The sequence below is a fragment of the Ambystoma mexicanum genome, chromosome 8, assembly GCF_040938575.1.
Source record: "Ambystoma mexicanum isolate Mex_15411 chromosome 8, UKY_AmexF1_1, whole genome shotgun sequence".
Classification (NCBI taxonomy): domain Eukaryota; kingdom Metazoa; phylum Chordata; class Amphibia; order Caudata; family Ambystomatidae; genus Ambystoma; species Ambystoma mexicanum.
In genome coordinates, this window is record NC_090929.1 from 1,403,048,843 (window position 1) to 1,403,071,745 (window position 22,903).

Below are 22,903 nucleotides of genomic sequence, written 5' to 3' on the forward strand. Positions count from 1 at the left end.
GGCCTCCATTTGAACCGTTGCAGCAGGCTCCTCTGAAGTTCCCCTCATGGAAGACTACTTTCCTGGTGGCCATCACGTTCGGCCAGACGAGTCAGTGAGATTCAGGCCCTTTCCTGCAAGCAACCATACTTGTCGTTCCATGCTACAAGGGTGGTGCTATGGACCCACTTCAACTTTATGCCAAAGGTTCATTCTGAATTCCATCCCAACAAACCCTTGGTTTTCCCAGTCTCCTTTCTAAATCATTCTTTGCCCGCTGAAAGGTCGTTGCATTCGCTGGACGTTGCTCGTGCCTTGAAGTTTTATGAGGCACGCACAAAGGTCTTTCGGAAGACATCTCAACTGTTTGTGAATTTTGGACCTGTGAATCATGGGAAAACCCTATGGAAGGCTTCCATCGCAAGGTGGCATTTCTGGCTGCGTCTTTGTCTGGCCAACAGGCCTCTTCCAGGACGGCCGAGAGCACATTTCACAAAAGCCATCACAGCTACAACAGTGTTTCTCTCTGGTGTTCCCCTACTCGACATCTGCAGGGTGGCTACGTGGAGGTCTACACATATTCACGACATTCTACTGTGTCGACAGGGATTCCAGGGAGGAGTCCAGAGTTGGCTAGGCAGTGCTGCTCAACCTGTTCGTTTGAGGTGAGTATGTTCCAGGGTTTAGTGTTTGTACGTAGTTGTGTATATTTACTGCTGATTATTCGTATTCATGAGCATGTGACTCCATGTCAGGCCCTATGCTGGAGAAGGAACAAGTTACTTACCTGTAACTGTTGTTCTCCAGCTTGGTTCTGGCATGGATTCACATGCAAATCCTCCCACCTTCCCCACTTCTTGGTTCATATTGTCACTTTGCGCACTATACCAAATTTGAAGATGGCCACCAGGGAGGCCACTGTCATTGGAAGGGTGCAGTATGACCCAGAGAACAGTTATTGGTTTATGGGAGAAAGGCAGTTTTCAAGCTTAAAACAAAACCACTTTCTTTTTACTGAGGATTCCCGTCTGACGACTGGGAATATTCTTGAGCATGTGAATGCCAGACCCATGGTGGTGGGCAACAGTTACAGGTAAGTAACTTGTTCCTTCCCCTCTCACCTATCTTCTTGACCCGTCTACCTTTTACAAAAAATTTGGATCCCTCTCCCTTTTTTTTTAGAGGGCCTGACCCTCTTCCACCCAAAAGCCCAATGCTCTTCAATCATCCCTAAATCGAATGCCCACCCCAACAATGTGTCCCTCTGCCTTCACCCTTAAGCAGCACCCTCCTTTGTGGTGGCCCAGATTCCAGGTTGGGTAGTTTCTGCTGCACTAGATTCCATCGAGGTATAAATCATCACATTTTTTACAACACATTTTACTACAAATATATGTGGGTTGTCGGTTTAGGTGAATAATTAATGTGGGTTGGCTCTAAAATTAAATTATCAGGTGAAGCTTAAAGTGAAGTAAAGTTGTAGTAAAGAAACAAATTGGGAATGTTTTAAATTGTTTTAAATTGTGTAAGATGATATATATTTGAATTCAATTGAAAAATGAGCAAAATATTAGCAACTGTATACTGAAATTTATATTCGAATATAATTGGTCATTGAGAATGTAAATATGTATACATGTTTAGGTTAAATGGGTTATGAATGCAATTTGATGTGAATTAGTTGATTTAATCTAAATATGTGATTTATAAATTAATGTGAATGTGTTAATTGTAAAGTTCTTGATAGAACTATATAAAAATAAATAAATAAATAAATAAATAATGTTGAGGGTTAAGTGGGTCAACCTGGGGGTCTCCCATTGCATATATTTGTGGCAAAATCTACCAGTAAAAAACAGAAATCGACGATTTCTACTTCGATGAAAGAAATTCAAAGAAATGACATAGAACCGATAACACAACCATATATTTGAAGAGGTGACAGATGGAAGGTCTCACTCCAGTTTCTGCAGTGCTATGCACTTTGGGGGCATGGTGGCACGGCTTGGGAAAACCTCTCAAAAGGCTAAATGTCTAGGGTGAGAGCAATGAGCCTTGGCGGTACATTCCTAGCAGGTGTGTGAGCTCAGGGCAGCAAGTATTTGCTGGTGCACAGTGGCAGTGCCACAGGTCAAATAGGGTGGCTCAGGTCATTGATATGAGCAGAGCAATGAAATAGTTCTGGGGCATCTGAAAAAAATGGTTGGTTCTGCGTTGGCCACCCTGTTCTCTCCTCCCTCAGATAATTAGAAGAGTCCATGCCTGGCAAAATAGGGGAGACACAGTGCATTAAGTATAAAACTACTTGAATTTGCATCTACCTTCTCTTCACCATGGTGACTGGTGTTTATGCACCACCTCTACCAGCATGAAACTGAGAAATGGGGAAAGGGGTAGACAACCTATCCTTCCTATTGTTCTATCAAATCCCCTCTAAATCCACCCTCTTGATTACAATGCTAATGAAATTCCTGCACAGGGTTAATTGGCACGCCATGTTCGATTTGAACAGAGAAGCTGCCACTGTGCCAGTAATTTGGGAAACAAAAATCAAAGCTTTACTTTCCTGGAGTCAGACCTTTCTGTAGCGTTTCACATGCTGTAGAGGCAAAAGGGGCAGTGAAGAACACTTTCAAGAGATGGCTGCGCACAACAGCTGCAACCGATGATCCAGTTGCAGCACAGCCAAAACCATCTATTCTTTGATGTTACAGTTCCTCCCCCTCTCACTTCCACCCACCTCATCCACCATCAAATGAAAATTCAAACAATGGCCCACAACCGATTGGAACGGCTGTCCTCTCTCCTTGTTCCCTCCCCTCCTGGGGCATCTTTCATCGACCAAGATTTTATTGAATTCAATCTGTCTCTCAGTACCTCTTTTGAACACCACTACCCTGCTCACAAATTTACTCTGTCCTCTCCTAAACCTCAAACTCAGATCATTCCTATTATCAGCCTACTCAAGGCAGACATGAGCCTCCACTGACATCGAGGGTGCATTTACCACTCTCTATTTCTTAGCAACTGTAAGACTGCCCACTGATACTCACTACTGTCGTGGACCATGCCATGCCCCGCTACATGAACAACCTCATCTCCTCTTTCAGTACTCACCCCATGAATATACCCTCTATCATTTAAACCATGCTCATCTTTCCGACCTGCTTTCTATGTCATCCTCCTTGTAAGCCAACAACCTTTCTCTTGACTTTTCTTTTAACATTTATATGATCTGTAACACCATGTGACACCCTCTCCACTCTTCTATCCCTCCCCCAACTCCTCCCCGCCTTCCTCATCCATCCTACAGCCTGCCTTCACTCATTTTACCCACCTCATCCACTTAATTAATTCCAAATCTGCGTACAGTTTACCCGTTATTTGCTTCGGTCCATATATATTCTCTCTAAAAATCATCATATAAGTTGCACGCTTAACATGCTCCTATCTCTCATCCTTCCTGTTTGGAGGTGAGTGACAAGTAACCGAGGAGAAGATGAATGAAGCGGCAGAGGGGGAGTAAACCATGATGAGAGGAAAGGTAAGAGAAGCTAAGCGATGAACACATTTCAAAACAATAGACAGATAGGGAAACTGAAGAAGGGCAGTAAAAGAAAGCCAGCCAACTGAGGCTAGGGAAGGTGAGATAGCAAACAGAGGAGCAGAATATGAAAAAAGAGAAGGTTAGGACGGAAATAAATAGGAGAAGAGGACTATTGGTAAGGGGAGGGAGCATGAAGGAAAAGATTAATCTTGGATGAGTTAAGATGTAGTGAACAAGCAAGCATCCAGGACTTAAAAGAGGAAAGTCAGTAATAGAAGTATGAAGTTGGTCAGGAATAGTAGAGAAAGAAACAAAGATTTGAGAGGCATCAGCATAAAAGTGACAACTTAAGTCAAAAAATGAATGTGTAAGGAAACAGGTATAGAATAGATGGAAAATAGATGTGGTCTGTGGACTGAGTCTTGGGGAACACCAAAGCATAACAGAAAAGGGGGCCAATGATCCCGAATCCAGGCCCTAGAGTAGGAACAACTGAGAAGTAAAAAAAGAAGCAATAGCAAACAAAACCAGAGATGCCAGGGGTAAAAAGAAAGGAAGTAGTAGCAAAGTCCATAAGCATAGGAATATAAGACTGCTTACAGTAATGAGAGGACAGGAGAAAGCTAGTTGTGTAAATGAGCATTTTTAGTAGAATGGGAAACACAGAAAAAGACTGAAGTGGTAAAAGGAGAGAATTTTAGTCAAGATTGAGAGTTGAGAATAAATGGCTCATTTGAGGAGTTAAGAGAGAAAGGGAAGATGAGAGATAGGTTTATAGTTTCAGGGGTGGAAGGCATCTAGAGTGGATTTTTTAAGAACAGGCAGAATAGTGGCATGCATAAAAGAGAGAGGTAAAGAGCTAGAGGAGGGCAAAGAATTGAATCGAGGCCAGATAAGCAAGAACATGAGGACAAACCAAGGAGATATGTGCAAAAGGCAGGGGATCAATGGTGGCAGCAGTAGGGTGGGCTTCTTGGAGCAAAAGCTTAAGCAAAGCCTCAAAGAGGTGCACAACAGTAGAGAGAAGCAAAACAAGCCAGAAGGGCTAAACCTAGCAATCTCTTTAAGAACTATAGAATCTAAAAACCTCTCAAAGTCACTCCAATCAGGATTTTGTAGATGTAAACGAAATGTCTTCAAATGTTTCTGAAGGATTGGTTCTCAGATATTCTCACGTTAAACAGTGGGTAATTCAAAAGTTTGGCTCCCTGTTTGGAACAGGGCCAACCCCTAGTCCTCTGTCTTCTATAACTTTTTGAGGGGAGCAGACAACAGAAGTCCCTTCCAAGAAGTATCATACATTTATAATGCCGAGAATGCTGTAATTGTTGTACCATTTGTACTCTAAACCTCTTTTGTCATGCTTGGGCATTTTCAGGTCCAATGAAAGCCAAGGGTGATTGCGATGTTTAGCCCTGTTTTTGCAAGAGGTTACCATCCAGTCAGAGGGCCTCATCAGAAGTCTGCGGGTCCGTAAATAAGGGTGCCGGTAGCAATGTACTGGTTAGCAAATGGACAGGAGCTGAAGAAAAAGCTGTTAAGAGAGCGTGATGCAGACATGTGCCTCATTACAAATTTGCGGGTGCTGAAATAATGTGCCGGTATTACGATATACCGGCACGTTTCCACACTGACAAAATACAAGTTTGCTGGTGGGGTATCAGGAATTACCTCCAGCTAAGAGCTGGAGGACATTCTGGCACACTACCGGCAAAATACACCAGTATTACTGGAATCAGTATTAACAGTGCCGGTAATACTAGCATGTCCCTATGGGACACCATGGAATGGGAAGTTACCACTGTTACAAGCATTCGGAATACGGCAGACATTCCACCGGACTGAGTGGCGGTAACGGGATTACCGTTTGCCGGTATCCTGGCGCTATTACCACCAGGATACCAGCAAACCTCTAATGAGGGCCTTTAAAGTGTGTGTTTAAGAGACTTGATTAACAAATTGTCTCAGCTTGAATTTTCCAGGATGCTTTTTAGTGGACAAATGGGCAGTAGGTCTAAGTGGAGGGCAGGGGAGGTTGTGATTCTAATAAAACAGATATACAGTGTTCAGAAATTAAGTTTGATGGAAGAATAGAAATTATTGTGGGGAACCGAACAATGACAGTGCTTAACTTCTACAACCCATGCAAACCTCTAGATATAGTGGCACTACGGCATTCTCTGGATCAAGGGGGTAATTATATAGCCTGTGATGACTTCAATAGTCTTAATACACTGTGGAACAGCCTTTTGATAGATGTGAATGGGGACAAGTTCGAGGCACTGGAAGAAGGATATGGCCTTGTACTGTTGAACACCAAAGAATATACAAGGACTGATCTCAATACAATGATAGAGTCCTGGATTGATTTACCATGAGTTTCTGCAAGCATGATCAATAAGTGACTGTGAAGTATAAGGGCAGATGGGGAAATGGGCATTGATCATGTGTCTATAGTACTGGAGAAACTAGGACTGAGAGAAACCCCACTGTCTACTGAAGGACTGTAACACCTATATCCTAGCCTTAGGTGCCAAATCCCCCACCTGCTTCCCCCAGCCCCTTGCCCCCGCAAGGTCCTTGCAAATAATTGTCCTACCTCTTCACAGGAAGCACAACCTCAGAGTACCCATGGATGGTGAAGGAAAACACATAACTGCACCTCAGCATGAAGCTTGAAGCATAAGAGTCATCTAGATTAGGCGATGGTGTAAGCTTACTGATAGTATGGTGGATGGAATTCAGTATGGGAATAGTAATCTCTCTACCCCTTAATAGATCTAGTCCTTTGAATAACTTCCTGATATTTCAGATGACATTATTTTTATTTATGAGAGGCCGTGGATGTCCACAAACCATGGGCATGGCAAAACCACATCCATTTTTGGGAGGATGACCCTGCAACCGCAGCAATGTTTGGGAGATGATGCAGTGAGATGTCCAATTGCCTACATACATGCAGAACCCCATAAGACTGTTAAGCATGACATGAAGGCTTTTCCTCGGGTGCAGGTATGCCAAGTGATGCCATAAACACCACCAATGAGGGCATGCTTTACACGCTGAGAACTGGAAGATTGGTCAAATGGGCACTAGATGCCGAAACAGATCCTATTCCGTATGACGGAGAGGTCCTCTGAAGACAGTGGTCTGTATCACATGGTTAGGCCAATCAGTATTGAACAGGTTTCACACAGTGCTATAAAACCATACCCTCCAAGGTTAGAGGATTTTCGGAAGTTCATTGTTAATGTAGTTTACTAAATGTATCCTACTTACTGTATGTAGCTGATAGTGTCAAACCTACAAATCCCTAAGAAGTTTGTGCTTTGGAATCAGATCTGTGTAAGTAAAACCTTTAGTCACATATTGTCACACAAACCCTTATAAAAACAGATATATACATTTACCAGGAGGAGAAATAAAATAGCATTTGATTCAATGACCAGTGAACACAGGTATGTACTCATATGCTTTAGAAATAAAAAAGAATGCTTCAGGATAATCATAAAATGGCTTCCGTATATAAAGTACAACCCTAACATGGTTTGGGGTCTTATGCCCAAATGTCACCAGTTCCACAGTAGATACTTCCCAGGTAGGCTTATAAAGAGATTGGCAGTGACAATGAAGCAGGTGGGGCACATGTTTGGGGCTTTGGGGGTGGGGGAAGGGAAGAGGACTGAGTGGCAGTTCCTTTTTTGTTGTCCAGGTCTGGCTACCACAATAGGCTCAATTGTGCATATAGCCATCACTTCAAGCTCTGGTGGATCAGTCAATATAGCAATGTCAAACACAAGACAAATTGCAGGATGTCCTCCCTTTTTAGAGACCATGCGTCCTGAGTCTTTCCCTATCTTCTTAATTTGAGGCCTTCCTGGCAGGATTTAAAAGGTCTCACTCACAGTCTGATGTTTTAACTATCTATACGCTACTTTCTTGGAGCTGTATTGTCAGGATCTGACTCTAACCCCCAAATTGTTGTGTCATGTTTTCACAAGTCCATGGGATGTTTGGATGCTCACCCACACGTATGGCAATCTGGTTCTCTTTCTCTTATCTCTGAGTTTTGGGCTTGGCAATATCTCCAACCAGCCTAGCTGTGGGTTGACACTTCGTTCATCATGCCTTCCATACTTATCAGATTAAGTCTATGCTGTCCATCCCACTCGCCACCTTCCTGTCATAGGGTCCTGGTACTACTTCCTATTCCCTTGGCTCTTATCCATATTTCTTTTCCTAGTCTACCTTCTCGACGACATGCCACATTCTCATTCCTAAAGGGTTTCCGCCTTCCACCTCCTTTCCTTGCTCTACTTTCTTCCCTTCTTTCTACCTACTCACTTCCACCTCCTCAGCCCCCTCTTCTTTCACCTAAACTTACCACACACAATATCGTTCCTAGGCTCCCTTGTGGCATTCTTCCTAGACTGCAGGAAGACTGGTCTTCATTCCCTCCGCCATCTCTTCTGCTAACCTTTTGCCCTTCTTTTGGTTGAGGCTCATGTCTTCCTCCTTACACGTCCACTTCTCCACTTCCCAATTTCTCTAATCCTTCACCTCACCTTTCTTCTTCCAAACTCCTCAAATATGTTCCACATTTATCCTCCAACTCTTCAAACCTCCTCCTTCAATATTTCCCCTCACTCTTCCAGCCTTCTCTAATGTTCCTCCTTGCTGTGCTCTCTGTCCCCCAGCTTCTCACACCCATTGTTGTGGCCCCCAGTGCTCAGCTAGCCATCGTAATTGGTTGAACACATGGTTTGGTACAGACTCTTCCGTTTATTAGTTGTAGGTAATTTCTGTTTGGCTCAACATGGGTAAGGCACTATCTTGCCCATCTGTCAGCCTGGTTGTTTGTTCAGCACTTGCAGTGTCATGGAGTGTTGCTCTGGGAGTCTCTTGCTTTTCTTCAGGTGTGCATCTATGGTGCTGTGCACTGGCGACTGCCAGCCAATCTCTGCTGTATCCACAGCATTGCATCCCAGCCGTGCTGTCCTGCAGTTTATTCACAGGTTCAGCACAACCTCAGTAAAGTACTGGTGGTGCCTGTAACAAGTCACATGTTCTACGTGGGTCAATATCAGTCTTTTCACTCATGCCAAAGGCTGTGCCACTTTATGACCACCATTTATGTCATTAACAGCCTTATAATTACATGTTTGTACCAGACAGGAAACACTGATGGCTAAGAAGGCACAGTGTTCTCCCACATACGTCCTCCAATCCTAACATCAAAAAGCAGGTGGTGGCACCTTACCCCCCCTATCCCCTGCATAATCCATGAACATGGTCGGGACGGGCCCCTCTTCACAGTTAACAGCCTAGATTGTGGTATTGATTGGAAAATGGACGGGTATGGAAGGCTGGAAGGGGTGATAGGAAGGGGTAAATAGGGAGAGTGAGAAAATGCAAGAAAAAACATGTCGACCAGTAAATGATGTAATAACCTCTGTAGTGGCCTTCATGTGTAGCCAAAGTAGGCTGGCTGGAACCGGAAGATGGGATGACTGTGTATTCTCTATGTATTAAAAGTAGTTGGATGGGTGACATTGAATAGTATGTAGTGTGACGAATAGAGGGAATTCGTCCCTTCTCCCCAAGGCAGAACATTCCCTTTTGAGGCTAGGGCGATGAGCCCTCTTTGGAAGACCCTCCCTAGGATTCTGGGAAATTGGGACCACACTGGGCGACCCTCCCCTAATGTGACAAGTATTCCGGTAAGGAACTCCCTCAGCCATTCACCATTATAGCATGCATGGGACTATCTGATATGCAAAACAGTATCAAATCCCGAAATGTGACTGAAGAGAAAGCTAAATCATGCCAGAATAAGCAAGAAAGAGAATCTGTCTCTTTAAAGAAAAGCCTCCAATTAATTAGGACGAGGTGGTTGAAGGAGTACACGCCGAACCAAGGCGAGCGAGAGGAACGCATATGCAGGAAGGGGAGACCCCCTGCAAGCATAACACCTGAAGGAGGCAGAGCTGAGGAGAGCTGCAGAGCGCACAACGTTCAGAACTGTCCTGAACGTGATGAGCAAACGCTGTAGAGATGGCGGTTGCAGGCAGTGTGAACCTGATGAAACAGGAGCATAGAAGACAGTGGTGGCGTGACAACAAGAACTCTGTGGTGGGCAGGCTGCCCGTTAAAATGACACTGACACGACCCCGCTGAGAAATCAACAAATGGTTTGGTTACCCACAGAGGTACTGACATGCCAAGCGAGAGAGAGCGAGAGAGTGCTGCCTGAAGAGGATGCCGGAGAAAATGAACCAGCAGAGAAAAGGAACAAAAGAGAAGGTCCAAAGCAACTACAGACTGCAGAGACGTTCCCCTGGAGTATGAAAGGTAACAGGGATAACGGGAAGACTGGGAGGCTGTTGGGGACTCATCTGATTATGCAAGTCGAAAAAAACGTCACAGTATAAATGACAACACCTTGAAAGTAAAGTTGATGAACTTGAACAGTAATGCTGTGAGGAAGTGAATCAGAAATACTCCTGGGAGGGAGAGTAGTAAAACATGGGTAACACTAATGATAATGATAATGATGTGTTGTTTATATAGCGCCTTAATCGAAAGCGCTTAACACTACACTGGGAAGAGAGGAAAATACCCTGTTGTTCAAGAAACACACAGTGGACCATAGCAGAGAGTGAATACTATAAAGTAAATACAAGAGAAGCCTATAGGAATGTGAGAAAGGGAATCATAAATAACCCTGGGAGTGAGACCATTAATACATGGGTAACAATACCCCGCGAAGAGGGGAAAATACCCCTGCTGTTCAAGAAGCACTGAGTGGAATATGTCAGAAAGAGAGAGACTATTATGAAGTGAAGGCAAGAGAAGCCCATAGGATAAAAGACACACAAGACATACAACATCAGACGAGCCTGAACTATAATTACCCAGAATTCCAATGGCACATAGGAAAATGTACTTTACAAGATTGCCCAGGAACCATTAACCTGGATTAAAGGATACGACAAAGGCCATGAAGGGAAATATGGAAGGCAGACCCTAAAGGGGAGGGAAAAGCCAAAAGACTTGTGAGAGACTTACGGAACTGATGCAGAAGGTGACCTGAGACTATCTAAAAAAGTGCATAATAACAGGAAGTCTAAAGTAAAAAAAGACAAGTGCGTGAAGAAACTTTCAGGAGAAGGGAGGTGTTCTCCTGACCTTAATTTGTTAGAATATCGGTAGGCTCAGTTAGAATTAGTTTTGGATAGCAGACTTATTAATTTGGACATTTCCTGATGACTGACGAGCACCTTAGTTATTTACATAGGTAAGGAACACCCACATAGCGATAGGGAAAGATAGGCCTTATCCTTATATTTTAATAAATACTTTTTGGAAATGTCATCACTGTGTCCGCTTCCTTCTTCTGACCAGCCAGAGTAGACATACCTCAATTATCCTGAAGGTTTTGATTGAAATAGTGAGTTATATGGGTGAGGCAGAATGGGTGTAAACTGTTTAGTTGCATTATCTGTGAGATGAACCAGAGTAATGCACATAGATGAAAAGGTGACCTCAACATGGGGAAGCTTAGGTGGAGAGGAGGGAAGTGGGTGGAAGGCAAGTAATGAGTATGAGTGGGCTGATATTTCAAGCCTGTAGGAATTCAAGATGAAAGCTAGCGTTTCTTGGTGTGGTGGCAGGTATGAATGTAGTTCCTGTTTTAATAACTCACTGTATGGCAAAGCTTGAACTTTGTCCAAAATATTTAATTTCCAGTCACACAATGCAGATAAATGCTCTGCTGCAGAGACTAGGCTGGAGATATGGTGATCTTCTTTTACCTTCTCCTGATTACTTTATTTTCTGAATGCATCAGAAAATTCTGAGGTCGGATCAAATATTTGGGCATTGATCCTTGCAGTTTTCTTGGTCTTGGCACAATATAACAGTAGCAGTACTGCTCCGATGTCTCAACTTGCCCAAGTAAAATGCTAGTGTTGCTTTGAGGGTATGCATGACTGCCAAATGGATATTGTGACCCTTCTTTATCCTGAGATCAAATGCAGTTCGATGATAAGATGCTGCACAGTCAAAGGCTGTTTCTGGCCCAGTCTTTGCCCATCACTTTAGTGATCTTTCCAAAATGACGCTATACTTTTGAAATGTATTATATAGGCCTCATCGTATAGAGGCTGGAGAATCCTGCAGAAAGTACTGAACAGTTCCCACCTTCGTGGCCAGGGCCCTCTCTGCAGGATTCTCACGATTCGCGGCAAGAAACTGTCTCAGGCATGGGCGTCGGTAATGGTGGGTGCCATACGAACATGGTAGCCATCATTCCAAATTATCCTTAGAGGCTGCATCTTCTATTTAGTAGCCGCAAAATATGCGGATGTGGTTCATAGCAATTAAGTCTCTCCATGGGATTCTCAATACTTAGCCCACAGAGATGCTTGATAATTTCCTGCATAGGGTTCCTTAACCAGGGAAAAAACCCTTCAAGAATAGAGCAAGCCCAGAAAAAGCAACACGTGCCCTTTTCACTGTGTTTCATCTACATCTGCCCCTACGAGAATGAGGCCGCATTGCTACTCTTTGTTTAGCCCTCCAGACATTTTGGACTAGAACACCCATGATCCTTCACCACTCTGTATGCTCAATGGGGCTGATGGGAGGAACACATAATGAGTAACCTAGTGCCTATGTAGTGAATAAAATACTCATTTTCTGGTCAATAATTCCGTCAAAGATACAACACAGTTTGGTGGGTGGGGATTACCGGGCACACTCATTTACCACGAGCAAGGTGTTTGTAGACATTTAATCTGACTTCTGTCACCTGTTTTTCTTTCAGCCTGTGGACCATGTCTTGGTGAGCAGTGATGGTAAAGTGCAAGGGGTCATGCTGGAAGATGGGACAGAAGTGAAAAGCAAGATGGTCCTCTCAAATGCAACTCCTCATAACACGTTCCTAAAGCTCACGCCACAGGTGAGGAATGCACAAATCCACCATAACCGAAACAGGAAAGCATCACTGTCCACAGAATGATGATTTAGTGGAGACTATAAGTAATGCATTTATGAATGTATTTAAGTATTATTTCCTAGAAGTTGACTGATCCATTTACACCACTGTAGGAAGATAATGGAATACAGCTGGGGGTTAGTACTTTTTCATTGAAACTGTTTAGATCTATTTGCTCTACTCGTGCAGCTATGGATAACTGTCCATATTTTGCTGTTCGATAACATGCCAATTTAATATAGGTGAAAACTAGGTCTATTGCACAGACCTACTGATTTCCACTATCTTGGAACACCACGACAACGTACAATATATTCATATAAGGAAACCAGACCCTATACATTTTGTCCTGTAGATACATACATGGTGGTGTTGAAAAAGGCATGTCCATGGAGCCACAAACATATTTTCAACAATAGATAATTGTAGGTATAAAAATATAAATTTTTATTTTGAAATACTCAATTTCATACAATATTTATTCTTTGTTTTATATATATATATAAAACGATTTTGATAACCCTAAAACCAGGTTAGAAAAGACGATCATATGTAATACATAAATGCAAAATACAACACATACATTGAACATTTGATTGAAAAAAACTAACAACACTAAACATCAAAAATCTTTTAAAATGTTTGTTGTGTTCTTCATATAACTCAACATGTTTCTGTCACATGACTTGTTAATGTCTGACATTCATCAGAGGATTCTGTTTCTTAATTTCAATTCTGTGAAAAAAACAACCACTTGTATCATGGGGAGGCTAATTCTTGTTTGAGATTCTTATTCACGATCTATAAAAAACATATAAAACATATAAAAACATATGAGCAGCTTGTTCTGGTGCCACCACATGATTCTTATTTTCCACTGACTTAATTCATCACTATTGCTGGGTATTTCTTAATTAATAGGAAACCCTGCTATCTGTCCCCAAATGGACACCTTAGCACGAACATCTGGTATATAATACCTTCAAAGTGTCATGTTCCAAAAATCCAATACTGGAGAATGAGATTTCAAATCCACTCAGGTCGGACTTCAACGACTCCTCCAAAAACCCTTTCCAATGGGTACCAAGTAGATACACTGTGCATAGAATAACCACAAACAAACAAATGCATTGTCATCTCATTCACCCAAAATGCCAGATTCACCCTATATTCCGAGCGATACCTGACATATACCACTGAGAGCACATACACTGCTTCGTGCTTCGGAGCTACAGGGCCACGTGAGGATACATTATGTTCTTGGCTGTTTGATAACATAACATTTTACACTCCCAGGGTTTTTAGGAAATTATGGTTAGACTGATTCAAGGTAGTTGGGCAGCCTTTTTTTTTCATTGAGTTCGGAAATCTGTGAAGAATGTTAAATGATTAATAGGATATATACCTGTTCATGTACAGTGAGTAGGTGTCTGCTTGCTGAGCCAATATATAGCCAGGTTGAGTCTGGTTTTCAGAATGATCAAACACAAATGCAAATAATCCTGATTGAAATTGATGGTATGCATATTGCTCTCATGCATATTCATTATGGACATCCTTAAAACCTGACACGACTTTACTATTTGGTGGGTCAACAAGCTCAGCCATGTCATAAAGTTATATTTAATAATGCAAAGACAGAGAGACAAAATCAGCAAATAGCTTCTAGAAATCATTTCTGTACTAATGCATTGGAGTTAAATGTTCCTTTACTGATTATATAATAAAAATAAATTGCTTAATGCTTAATAGAAAGGCAAAAGAAGGGGAATGGTTGAATGGACCCAATTGCCAAAGTGCTGCACTCAATATTTATAGATGTTGGGCACAACGACTCACAATTGTGATGTTCTCTGTGTTAGTGTCAAGTTAAAGGGCAAAGGTGTTTTATATCTTTTGAATGTCTATCTTGGACAAACTGGAGGCTGTGGCGATGTGTGATAATATTCTATCTGCTAATAATGATCAGGTGGTGGTGGTTGGGGATCTTAATCGTCAGTTTGAACCTGATCTCTTGGTTAGCAAGGAACATTCAATTGAAGACAAATTGTGCTGTGTTCTTGAATTATCTCTTGTAGCTCCATCGCACCACCACTGTATGGGTAATAAAGGTAGCGAGTATCAACAATACCTACAGTCTTAGGGCCTGTAATGGTCGGGTAACTTGGATATTCCAGCTATATGCTGTAAGGGTGCAGATGTTCGAGTCCCAGTGGTGGCATGTTTGTTGGCAAATAATGTTATTTGTAAAAGTAAAGAAAAGGAAAAACCTATCTTGCCCTATTTATATGAGGCGTTACCCTATCTCAAAAGAAATACTAAGGACTTTGTCAGGATGTCCAGTAAAATAAAGTGTCCACTGTCCTGTCTCCAAACCTATGTCCATCCTCTACACTCTAGACTAACTAAAGAAAAACTGTGGGTCTTGATCCAGAAGGAGGCTTTTCTCACTCTGGATCTGGATTTGATTGTTCAGTTCCTGATGGGAAAACACAAGGGCCCTCATTACGAGTTTGGCGGTAGCCATGCCGCTATTGGCGTCATGGCTGTCGCCGAAATCGCATCTGGGTCTGGGTCCTCAGAATGAGGAATAACCAGGCCATTCCGAGTTCGGAAGGTCCAGTAATTCCTCCCTCCAAGGACCCGGACCCGGTCCTTCCCCATTCCCATTCAGCCCCCATAGGGCTGAATGGGAATGGGAGAGGGAGCAAACAACGGGCCATTACGAGTTGGCCCGTTGTTTACTCCCTCTTCCCCTCGCGGGACCTGGTAAGCACGCCTGATTTGACCAGGCCTTGCTTCATGGGTCCCGCGAGGGGACCTCGTAATGAGGCAGTACAGGGTAAACGGCGCCGGCACCTTTTACGGCGCCGTTTACCCCATACCGCCAGGGTCGTAATGAGGCCCAAGGAGTGATTCTTTAACTTAAAAAATCTTGATCTTAACTGCTCTTCCAAACGTATACACCACAGAGTCCCCAAATATCAGAGGGGAGTCCCTTCCCCTGCTCTCTCCAACTGACAAATGTAGCACCAAGTCTGGTTCACGAACCTGCCAGACTTGACTGTAGATTTCCCAAAAACACAAAACACTGTTCCACCGTATTAGGGTGGGGGCGGGGGGAGTCTCCAATACAAAACCCCTGTTCCTTCTCCAGTTTACAATGGTCATCTCAAGTCTGGTTCACTATCCTGTCAGATTTGACTGTAGATCTTAGAATTCCAGAAAATGTCTCTTCTTTTGGTATTGGGCCCTTGACCCCTTGTTTTAGCTTCTTACACAGTTCTTTCTCTCTTACATGGGCCCCAGACCCCTCTGGGTTGTCTCAGGGTCTCCTCCAACTTGTTATGTAGCTTTACTCTCTATTCTCTTTTGTGTGGGTCCCAGACCCCTTTACATTATCTCAGTGTCTCCCTGACTTGGTTTGGGCCTCAGCCCCATGACCTAGTGCTTCTTTGGGCTTGTGTGGGTCATTGATCCCTGTGTGCTGCTTTTGCGGGCTTTGACCGACTTCATGTGGGTCCCAGATCCTGGTACGCTGTTCTGGTGGGGCTTCCCCGACTTCATATGGGTCCCAGACCCTGGTGTGCTGCTTCTGTGTGTCCTCTGTCCCTACTTCACTTAATGACCAACTGAACAGACCTGGTGTACTCTCCTGCCAGGTACTGTTCCACATAGAATATTTCTTAAAGTTTGTTCTGGCTCTTGTAGTTATTTCGTTATCCCTTTCTGTCTCCCCTGATATGAGTACTTGTCTCTTTACTCTGTTTGATGACTTTGTGTCCCGTCAGCTGGCCCAACCCTTCCCCTACCTTTGGGAAATGCTGCTCTGGTCTCTGGCCTGTCCTGGGAGTAGAGCGGGGCTTCGCTGTTGCTTCTGTGCTCAGCATCCTGCTCTCAGCAACTCCACAGCAGTAGGCTCACTCTCGTGTCCTCCACTGCGGAGCTTCTGCTTACTTCGGCTTCACCAGTCGGGTTTCCTCTTTCCCCAACACCACCTGTTGTAGTCGGAGTTTACCCACATGTTTATTAAAGGAACCACTTTGGCTGATGGATCAGCCACAGCAGCGGCACTCAGATCACCTTTGGCTCCTAATAATATTGTTTTTTGTGTTTCCACGAACCATTCCCCGACTGCCAGCCTTTCTAGTCTAAACGTATTGCAGGATTTAGCTCATGAGCAAGAGACGTAATGCCTGTCTCACAAGCATTGTGAGTTGGGTAACAATACTTTATGGCACAGCTCTGATGGCCACTCGGTAGATCCCACGGCACTCTTCCTCTACCTCGCTTGACTGAGTCAATCTGTAACCCATAGTGGTAAAACAAGCATAATTGCTCTTATTAGCCACAACTAGTTTGCTGCTTATGTTTCCACCAAAGCAAGCATTATTGTACAACATGTCCCATCTGGGTCTTTTTTAAATGTTCGGATTTATTTGATACAACTCACCAAATATCTATGAGTATGTCCTTGTTGATGTGTTCAGTCCTATCCCTGAAGGAGTTAGATCCTATAACAGTAGCAAAGAAGCTGCTGTCTGAATCTTGTGATGATTCAAGGGAGATCATCACTTCTCCCCAGAGGGGAGCCATACCCTAACTCCTTCTTCCAGCCAAACTGAAACTACTGTGTGTTATTGTGAAGTCTCTACTATCTCATCTGTAGGATCAGATAAGACTGAGACAAAGAAGAACACAGAAACATACAGAAAAACAGTAAAAGGGATTGGCAAAGAACAGTGACAAGGTGGCCACTAGGAGGCATGAAGATAACTTCGAGGCATTGACAACAAACATTGATGCTACACTGGGGCGGTCCCAGCAATATAAAGTAAAGATCGAGGAAGGACTAGGTGTGCTCGAGAGCAGGAAGAGCAGCGAGGGAAGCTGGCGTCTGTTCTGCAGGGCCTGGGAATTTCAAACTAGCACTGCTCGAAGCAATGAGAGACTGGTCTCAGAAGGAGAAGCCGTAAGGAAGAACTCAAGCTGGGATACACCCGACTCAATACAGAAGCAGGAAGAATCTAGCAGTGATGTGGCCTCTCCACAGTGGACTATGTGGTCCATAAAACCCCACCAAGACCGCTGCAGCAACAATTCTGTGGAACCAAATAGACCAAAGAGGAGGAAAGCAGGAATACATGCTGAAAGTGTTCAGAACCAATAGCGACCTGTGACCCCGGGAAGAACCTGTAGTGCTCCCCAGTGAAGATATAGGTAATGAGAGTTGCAGGAAAGCTAGGTTGGGTCCAATGAGCCTAAAGAGTCAAGTAATCCTCGGCAGTCATCAACCTCATCACAATCGTGATACCAAGAATCAAGTATACCTCAGGAGTGATCTCCCTCATCACAATCATGATACCCACAGAACAAAGAGTAAAGTATCCCTTGGAGTGATCTCCCTCATCCCAGTGGTGATACCCAGAGAACCAAGAGTCAAGCATCCCTCAGGAGTGATCTCCCTTTTCACAGTTGGGATTCCCAGAGAAGCAAGACTCAGGTATTCCTCAGGAGTGAACTCCCTCATCACAGTAGTGATATCCAGAGAATCAAGAGTAAAGCATTCCTCAGGAACAAAAGTCTATAGCAAAAATGATAATGCCTCATCAGCATCATTACTCCATCATGCCATAATGTAGTCCACAATTTGGTCTCCCTGCTATCGTAGAAAGTGACAGGTGTACTCACTTTACCATCCAGGTTCTTAAAAGACATCTGCAAGTATCTAAATAACTTTCAGCACCTGACTTAAGCCTACCACCCACAATGTAGCGGGATTATAGAATGCCAAGATGAGACTGTCTACGATTTGTCAGCAGACTGGTCTAAATTGTCCAAAAGTGTTGCCTCTTGTGCAACTTCATATTCACACCAATGCCAAACAAACCATGGGTTGTCACCACATAAGAGCCTCACAAGGCGACCTATGCATATGATTACTAACCCTTCGTCTAAAATGAACCCCCATCTGGAAGTTGACAGAATGTTGTACTATTGCAAGTCTCTAGTGAAATCTCAGTTGATGAAGGCCTAGCCGAAAACTCCTGATGGTCCATGTTCACCACAGGAAGTCAGCACTCTGGCCCCATTGGCCTGGTCCTCGTCAGAATCTTCTAAGGACCAAGACCATTAAATGACAAGGGCATATATCATAGACACATGCCTCTGCATGCAAGAACGCGCCACTGCCACTGAGGCACCAACAACACAGATACTGGGCCTTATTACAAGTTTGGAGGTAGCCTTGCTGGTAAAACCGGCAGGCTGCCGCCAAACTTGCAATAATTTCCGGCACCCGAGAATGGGCAATTACCGGGTCATTATGACCCGGCCAGACCCGGTAATTGCCCATTTGCGGAAGCCGGAAAAAAGATGCTCCACATTCCCATTTGGCCCAATAGGGCCAAATGGGAATGGGGAGGTCCGATGCACCGGCACTGTTAATAATGGTGCCGGTGCATCAGACATGCTCTGCTCGCGGGTGCCTTTCTGCCCGCCAGGTCTGACCTGGCAGGCAGAAAGGCACCCGTGAGCACAACTCGTATTTTGCCGGTCCGGGAACTACGGTACCGGCAAGTTTACCGGTACTGTAGTTCCCAGACCGGCAAACTTGTAATGAGGCCCACTGTCTCCAGAAGACTCACCCCCTTTTATATCTGCTAGAGTGTCTACACTACTTCATCTACCCACAACCTTTTCATCAGCACCTGCAGCAGCGACCACTCCTCATTTGTCGACTACTATCCTGCACCCAGCATGAGCTGCGACTCCAACTTCAGTTGACGCTCCTATCTCTTGGATGAAGAAACTGGGCACCAGAATATCCCTTATCCTTAAGGCAAAGAGACAACAGCATTGTATGATACAATCTACGTGAAGACCATAGACTGTAGTTTGTTTACATTCTTTTGGCACACCAGATGTCCAAACACTTGGTGCTGCTTGGATTATGTTTGTCAAGGATAAGACTGCATTTCTTTTATTAAAGACGTTCTGTGCTCATGCTATTACTACATTTCTCTTCACAACATTGTTATATGTGTGTTTCTGTTGGTTCTTAAAACCCTCATTCGGGTGCAGAGTTTGTGAGACAGAGGAAGTGGTAAGCCTGCCAAACTCATTGGAGGCAGATGATGGGAAGGGGTAATTGAGATCCTGGAGTAAGATGTGTGCATCCCAAATGATAAGGATGAAAGAAGGATGTAGAAGAGCAACAAGTCAAAGACAGAATTGATTGTAGAGGCAAAACGGCTAAAGAAACAGAGTACATGCAGGAGTCCTCCACTGCCCAGAACCAAAACATAGGTGTGGAGACACTTCATTCTCCAGCATGGGGTCTGGCATGGATTCACATGCTCATGAATATTCCCCGTTGTCACGCTGGGAATCCTCGGTAAAGAAAAAATCAGTATCAGTTTCGTTTCTGATCTGCCCCAGCCAATGACTGCCTTCTCCCTAAGCCCCGCACCTGGCAGCCATCCTCAGATGTTTACCGCACGTTCAAGTGTTGGGAGTCCTCGTGCTATAGCGATTTTGCGATTTTCAAAGAGTTTGATCTCATTTTTTGGTCAATCGAGCCTCAAGCTCCACCGTTTCTACTTCCGATCAACGGGGACCTGTTTCGGAATTTTCTGCGCCCCTCAAGGGTGAAGTTTTCGTCGAGTACACTTCTTGGAAGATTCCAGAAGACCTTGAGGCCTACCCCGTGGACATGGCCCAGAACAAGGGAAGCTTGATGCCCGGATCCAAACTGTTCAGGAACTGCCCTGGATGCGGATTACAGAACGTGTTCAAGGAGGACAAGCATTCTAGATGCCTCTACTGCCTTCACGAAGACAAAACACACGTGGAGAAGGAATGTGCATTTTGCAAGAACATGTCGGAGCGGACCATGAGGGATCGACGGATCCGCCTCACCAACTGGCTGGAAGGGCCCAGCGGTAGGTGAGAAGCAGAGGTCCGAGCGGTCTTCTAAGTCCTTTGAGGGCGCTCCGGTGACGGGGGCCCAACAGAAGGCTAAGCACAGCGAGTCCGCGGGCACCAGGAGCGCCGAACGGTCGGGCTCCTCAGCTGCCAGGCAGGGCGCACTTTCACCGACGCCAACAACCACGAGCCAACGCTTTGGCTCGGGGAAGAGAAAGTCGGAGATCATCAGTAAGCTTCTGGAGAAGCCCCAGTTGATCCCGACGGAGACAGCCAAGGGGGAGCAAGGCGGTGTCCCTCCCTCCAAGGTGAAGGCCTCAAGCACGCCAAAAGTCGTGAAGGCCCTGATTCCCCCGGTTATGGCCTCTACCGAGGGAATCGTGACAGCCCTGGCGAAGCCTGTGGCGGCTACCCCAGTGGAGATGACCTCAGGGCCCTGAGTTTCCCTGCCACTGCGGAGGGAATCCTCTTTTCAGCCCATCGATAAGACCCCCGTGAAAACCCCAGTGGAAAAAGAGGGGGGGGCCGGTGGCCATCACGGACACGGATACAGCCTCTGAGGAGGAGCTGGTTGAAGTCGTGCAAGGCCTCAACAAGAGGTTTGAGGATGTCCGGTCCCACGGGAGGGACCACGGGGAGGCGGATGAAGAAAGCGACGGTGGCGCTGACGAGGTCCCCGAGGAGGAGGAGCAACCATCGCGCCCGTCGCAGCCATTGCCGGACAACTCAGCGGCCATTTTAATGGCAATCCAAACCTTATGCACGGAGATAAGGACGAGATTGCCTCTACCCCCAACGGACGACCCAGCAGAGCCCGTCGAGAAGCCCTCCAAACAAGCAGAGGAGAGTTCATCCCCCCGCCTTTCCAGCCCTCACGGCCCGCTCAGCCTTTATCTCCTTCCGCTGATCCTAGAGATGACACAGGAACAGATACGGCCACGACGGGGATGGATGACGACGGTGGTGACGACGGGATGGGCCTTCCATCACCACCCCCTCAGCCTGCCCGCCCGACGAGATTGGCTCCTTCCACGCCATGATTTCCAGGGCATCCGAGCTCTTCCAGCTCTGCCCCGAAGAACAGAAGAAGGAAGGCTTCCTCTATCAACGGCGCGAGGCCAAGAGGAAGACTGTCCTCGCAGTGCTGTTGCTTGACGACATCTGGGACGAGGGGCTTGCTCTCCTGAAGAACCCGTCCACGATGCCTGCCATGAGGGATTGGTACGAGAAGAAGTACCGGGTCCCCAATTCCGGCGCTTTGTGCCTTAGGGCGCAGCCGACCCCGGATTCGGTCGTCTTGGTGGCGGCCAAAAGAAGGCGGTGGAGGCGACAGCCTCAACTTCAACCTCCCCACCTGACGGCGAGGGAAAGAGACTGGACGCCATGGGACGACGAGTCATCTCGTCCGCGGCGACGACAATTAAGGTGGCCAATGCCCTAGCGATTGTGGCCCGCTACGACAGGGAGTTGTGGTACAAGATCGCCCCCCTGCTGGACTTCCTACCAGATGACAAGAGGGCGGAGGACCTGGGGATCCTACAGGAAGGGGAGGTGGCCTCGGACCATGCCATAACGGTTGCCACGGACATCGCAGACACCGGATTCCACCAGTTAGGCAACAGTGTTTGCCTTAGAGGGTGGGGATGGCTCAAGGCAACAGATTTCCGCCAGGACCTGCAAACCAGAGTTCTGGACATGCCCTTCGATGGGAACAACCTGTTTGGAAAGACAGTAGATGAGTCACTTCAGGCCATCAAGACCGACACGGAGACGGCTCAGGCCTTGGGAGTTTTGCAGCAACGACGGCTGCCCTTTCGGAACTCCGGAGGCAAGCAAGGTGCCTCCAAAGGATTCGGCGGTGGCTCCTCAACGTACCGCCAGGCAGCCCGTTCCTCATCACAAGAGGCCTACAGAGGGCGCGGCAAGTCAGGAGGACCCCGTCGCCATCGCATAGGAGGCCAGGGCGGCAAGGCCACCTCCAAGCAGGACTGGACCGGCCATGGCGTCGGGCCCCCACCTGAGCACCCCGGTGGGAAGCCAGCTGGCGAAGTTCATCAGCGTGTGGGAGTCCATCTCCACCGACCATAGGGTGCTGGATGCCCTGGCCCACGGGCACACTCTCAAATTTCTCAAGAAGTGCCCCCGAATTCCTCCCGTGGCCAGGAAGGAAAATCACATCCCACATCTGCTGTTAGAGGTAAGGGCGATGCTCAAGAAAGGGGGCATCGAGCTTGTCCCGAAGAGGCTCCGGGGCTCCGGAGTATACTCAAGATACCTCCTCGTCAGATAGAAGACAGGCGGTTGGCGAGCCATCCTGGACCTGCGTCGGTTAAACAAATACATCAAGGCCCAGAAATTCTGGATGGTCACCCTCCAGCACGTGCTGGGACAGCTGGAGGCAGGCGACTTCCTATCGTCGCTGGACTTGGAGGATGCTTACTTCCACATACCCA

General features: G+C 45.7%; 1 protein-coding gene across 1 annotated transcript in view; it reads left to right on the plus strand.

The window, feature by feature from the left end:
* Positions 1 to 22,903, plus strand: part of PYROXD2 (pyridine nucleotide-disulphide oxidoreductase domain 2) — a 984,036-nt gene that overhangs the window by 529,227 nt on the left and 431,906 nt on the right. The window contains exon 10 of the mRNA XM_069611541.1: positions 12,354 to 12,488. Coding sequence (XP_069467642.1) covers positions 12,354 to 12,488 — 135 coding nt within the window. The remainder of the gene's footprint in view (positions 1 to 12,353; positions 12,489 to 22,903) is intronic.